This window comes from Enoplosus armatus, chromosome 13 (genome assembly GCF_043641665.1).
Source record: "Enoplosus armatus isolate fEnoArm2 chromosome 13, fEnoArm2.hap1, whole genome shotgun sequence".
In the NCBI taxonomy this organism is placed as follows: domain Eukaryota; kingdom Metazoa; phylum Chordata; class Actinopteri; order Centrarchiformes; family Enoplosidae; genus Enoplosus; species Enoplosus armatus.
Window position 1 is genome coordinate 479,140 of NC_092192.1, and position 4,960 is coordinate 484,099.

The window sequence follows — 4,960 nt, forward strand, 5'->3', positions numbered from 1 at the left end:
CTGTTGTTTTTATTCTCATGAGATTTTTTATATGAAATAATAACTTGTTTGTATCGAAGAACATTTACGTTTGCTGGTTTTCGAAGGTCGCAGTGTATCTTCGACCTGCTGCACACCGCTGGCTCAGACCTGAATCTGGTCTGAAGAGGGTCACTGGGCTGATAGTGAATGTTGAGAGCGCCCTCTGCTGGACCACAAGGTGGACTACTTCAAACGCTCTGTTGTTCTTTCAGACTGAACATTTTGAATCCCAACAGGTGATTACAGTTTGAATCATGATGGATCGAAACGATTCAAATGAGCAAAGTGATTCAGAATTTCAAGGGCTTGACGGTTGCTAGGGTGTTCAGGGTTGCTATGGCATTATTGGATGGTCGATGGGGTGTTTGAGATGGTTGGTAGGGTGTTGCTAAGTAGTTACCATAGTTCTGTATTAGGTGGTTGCTATGGTGATTCTAAATGAAGACTTTGTTAATATGATTGTGAGTTCCAGTTTCTGACAGCGTCTCTAACATCTTTGTCAGAGTCCTAATTTGACTTTGTCTTGTTTCCTTCTGTCTCTCACCGGCTTCATTTTTTACAGTGTGCTGTGCAGCTAGGGGGGGGGGGGCTTGTTGAGATGTGGTGTTCAGTGTGATGGCAGTGTGTTCATCATGGAGGTCGTCCTGCTGCTTGCTCTCTTCTCAGGTACTCTGCTCTCAGACGTACTTTCATACATATATAAATATACTTGTTACTTCTTCTGAAGCCTCTGTAGCTGATTTGACTGTGTAACCATGTGCTTTGATTATTATTATTATTATTATTATCATCATCTTCTTCTTTGTCTCTGAGCTGTAAACCACTTTTGATCGACTGTGTTGTGTTAAAACATCGTCATTTATTGATGATTTTCCCTCCAAACCTATTTTTTTCTTGCTGTTTTTTGTCCTTTTTCTTTTGACTCCTTCATTTCATCGTCACTTTTAATATCACTATTAGCTCTCATTAGTTATGTAGTGAGGAACGTTGATTCAGCTGTGAGATCTTTTCCACAGAGTCACAGAAACATCTGAAACTGTCTGATGAAGCAACATGGTGTGGGTTGTATCAGATCTTCAGTTTGCTCTTTATTGTCTCGTGTGGTACATTTGACTTCCAGCTCAGTAAAAACAGAGTGACACACAACAACAACAACAAGAGACATTAGAAACTGGAAAAAACAGTTAATAAAACTAATAAGGTGATGAGACCAGTGGACACATCGGTGTGACGGTTGAGACCTTTCGATTTGAGCGTCAACACGAAGCGTCTCTTCTGATCTGAGTCTGTGTTTCTCCACAGTCAGTGAATGCGTCAGCAGCAGAGCTGCAGGTCAAACAGGTCAGAACGTCTCTCTGTCCTGTAAATACGACCTCCGCAGACATGGACGGCTGTCCGTCTGCTGGGGCCGAGGAGACATTCCAGCATCAGGCTGCAACAACCAGCTCGTCTCCACAGACGGACTGAAAGTGGTAGAAGGAACCAGAACTTCCAGCAGGTATCAGTTACTGGGACGACTGGATGAAGGCGATGCTTCTCTGACGATACTGAACCTCACAGAGACGGATGCTGGACGGTACGGCTGCAGGGTGGAGGTACCCGGGTGGTTCAATGATGACAAACATCTCTTCGATCTGATCATTGAGAGAGGTGAGACACTCAAGGTAGAGATCTGCAGCATGAGTACCTTTTACTTTTAGTACTTTAAGTATATTTTGATACTTTTATGCAGGACTTTTACTTGTAACAGGGTATTTCTACACTGTAGTATTACTACATTTACTGAAGTAAAAGTACTTCTTCTACCATTGAAAGTAACATAAATAGTGTAAAGAATAAACCCCGCCCACTTTCTCACCTGGACTCACCTGACCAATCACAGCGTGGCGGTGGTTTCAGGTGCTGTTAGTTGATCTGACTGACTTCTGTTAATGTTCTGTTTCAGCTGCACAGACGACCACATCGACAGCAGGAGGTCCCACAGCAGGAGGTCCCACAGCAGGAGGTCCCACAGCAGGAGGTCCCACAGCAGGTATGACTCAAACACACAGTCAGTTTGAATTAAGGAGGAGCAGCAGGATTCATTCACAGTTTGGACAGAGGTGCACGACCACGGCATGGCACGATGACGTCATTTTGGACCCTCGTGCCAGAGGCACTACAGCAACCATAAATCCAGCTTTAGTCAGATCAGTCTGTTCACAGTAACCTTTAAAACCAGACTTCTGAACCTTGTCCTTCATCATGACTTCATGCTGCTGACACAGCGGCTCTGAAAACATCTGCTTTCATTTCCTCATCCTGCAGGTCAGCTGACCTCCACACAGAGCCCCACAACTTCCTCTTTCAGCAGCATCGAGGCCGAGGTGAGAGAGACGTCCGGTGTGAAAGACAGAATGTGATAACTGTGGTTACGAGACTTATATCATGAGACATTCACACCCACTTTCCCAAAAATAAATCCAAACAACGAGACTGACACAGAGAACTGAACCTGTCACGTTGGTTTATTGTAACCAGCAGATCTTCATCTGCAACTTTATAACACAAAACGTTTAGTTGTGACTTTAAGCTGACGTAAAGACGTTTGTTAGACACATTTTTTCTGTGTTAATTGCAAATTATATTCTCACAATTTGATAATTTATTGAGGTGATGTGACTAATGAATTGATGTCAAATTAATATTCACTTATTTGTGATTAATCAGATGAGGATCAGCTGTGAGAGAAGGAGGGGGAGGGACTGAGCCAGTAGTCTTTGACCTCACGTTAGACAAATGTTTGGTTATTTCACCGGTGTGATTTGGACTGTTTAAAGCGTGAGTCACGTCCTCTTAAGGTAGCATAACTGTTAAGGTGGCACAGCTTAAAAGAACAGGCCACAACAGTGTTTTTGTGTGTTTCACATTAGCAGGGCAGCAGCAGTGTGACTGTGCTTCTGGTGTGTGTTCTGTTGGGGATGGTAGCTTTGGTCACAGCAGGAGGACTCATCATCATCGGTAAGTCTGAACGACAACAGTCAGTGTGGAGGTCATGTGAAGAAGCTGGACTGTCCCACTGTCATTACAGACAGTGAACTAACCACTCGACTGTCCTTCACTGTCATTACAGACAGTGAAGGACAGTCCAGCATCTGCGGTTAGTTCACTGTCTGTAATGACAGCGGGACAGTCGAGTGTTTAGTTCACTGTCTGTAAGGACAGCGGGACAGTCGAGTGTTTCTGGCTGTTTGAAACTGTTTAAAACTTGGTTCTTACTTTCTTAGTTTTACATGATTTCTATCAGTTTGATTGAATTTGTAATAAACACAACTGAATCAGAAATGAAATGTACTTTGATGTCATTTATATTGTAAGTCGTATTTATTCAGAACTCTTTTATTTCTGATGTTTTTCCGTCTCTGCAGCGAGAAGATGGAGGCGACTCAACAAGATGTAAGTTCTGTGATGTGACTCAACCGATTTGAACTTCTTCTTTTCTGGTTTTGTTGATGAACTTTTTCCGAATTACGTCTCAAAATGAATTCACCTCTGGCAGCCTGAGGCCTCGATGCTGAGCAGCTCATTAGAGTTTGTGGAGCTTGTGGTCAATAAAAAGCTGATGACTCAGCAGAGCCTTCATGAGTCGGCAGCTTCAGCTCAGGGTCGGGAATCTCTCAGGGTGTCTCACCCCAAACGGTCGACGCTCTCTGCATCATCACATTACCGTCATCTTCTTCCAGCGTCGCTCACACGTTGACATAGTTGCTCACAGTGACTCCGTGGTGTTCAAACTGAAAACCCAAAACCTCAAACCACACATCAGGTTTCTGTCGAACAGAGGCGGAGGTTCAGAGTCAGAATCCAGATGTGACGTTTCCAGCAGTCATCCTGTCTTTAGACTGAATCTTGGAACGTTTTCTGTTTGACAGAAACATCATGTATAAAATGTGATACCTACCGCTTTAAACTTCACTGTGCTGGAACCTTAACACATGATTGAAACCTGAATGTTCCTGAAAAGTCTGATCTGTTGAAGCTGGAAGTCTCCAGCAGGTTTCCTTTTACCAGAAACAGAAACTGTGAAACGGACGATATGAAACCTCTGAGGTTTCTCTCTGACTGATGTGACATTCAAAGAGCTCGCTGAACAGAAATGTCAAAATCTGAAGTGGAGGGCCACGTGAAGGTTCCTGGAGAGGGTGATAACTACTGTGTAGGGAAACAACGAGAAACTTTCAGTTCATTCCACTTCATTGGTACTTTAACTGTCTTTTACCGAAGTCGCCATCAGCTCAGCTCAGCTCAGAAATGTGTGCACAATTTAACAAATATGTTCCAACAAAAATTCATATTGGGTTTAAATGGAAAGATTTTAGCAGCTCTGTTGAGACAGATGTACTGTCTCAAAACGTTGTCTACAATAAAGGCCACATTTCATTCTTTCCAGGAATCATCCTAGATTAATTAGGAGATTACAGGAGATTAGTGTTCCCAAGAAACTAATGAGTCAATGAAAAGATGAATAAAAAGCATGAATTCTGTCTCTGTGTTTCAGTCCTCAGCAGCAGGTCTACAGTTCAGTCCAGTTCGGTCCCACTTCGTCCACTCTGCAGCTCCATAGTCGAGGTTCGGCGGTGGAAAACATCTACCAGATAGATGGAGGCGGCGACGGAGGCGAGTACGAGTACTGCCCCTGAGCCCTGAAGCTCTGGAAGACGACGAACTAGGGGCAAGAAACATGAACTCCATTTAGGAGGCATTCAGGGTTCCTGCAGTCTTCCAGACCGCCAACAGGACAACTAACCCTAACCCTAACCCAAAGACTGATTTTTCTAAACGCCCTCATACAGTAATACAGAAGTTTCTGCGAGACGAGGCTCTGTTCTCTCATTGAAAACTCCTCCAGCCTTCAGAGACATCATGTCACCCTCCAGTGTTTATTTAATTTAATAAAACT

General features: G+C 43.6%; 1 protein-coding gene across 2 annotated transcripts; it reads left to right on the forward strand.

The window, feature by feature from the left end:
• The first annotated feature begins 653 nt into the window (after positions 1-653).
• Positions 654-4,960, forward strand: LOC139295780 (hepatitis A virus cellular receptor 1 homolog). 2 transcript variants are annotated; one of them, XM_070918038.1, is made up of 6 exons: positions 654-687; positions 1,324-1,671; positions 2,329-2,387; positions 2,937-3,021; positions 3,429-3,456; positions 4,559-4,960. In XM_070918038.1, exons 1-6 carry the CDS (start codon positions 654-656, stop codon positions 4,698-4,700), a joined length of 696 nt encoding a protein of 231 aa, XP_070774139.1. In that variant the 3' UTR covers positions 4,701-4,960. The 2 variants fall into 2 exon arrangements, 1 of the variants encoding a protein (XP_070774139.1); XR_011598428.1 differs by lacking the exons at positions 654-687; positions 2,329-2,387; positions 2,937-3,021; positions 3,429-3,456; positions 4,559-4,960 and adding an exon at positions 1,967-2,048 and having other exon boundaries at positions 1,586-1,671.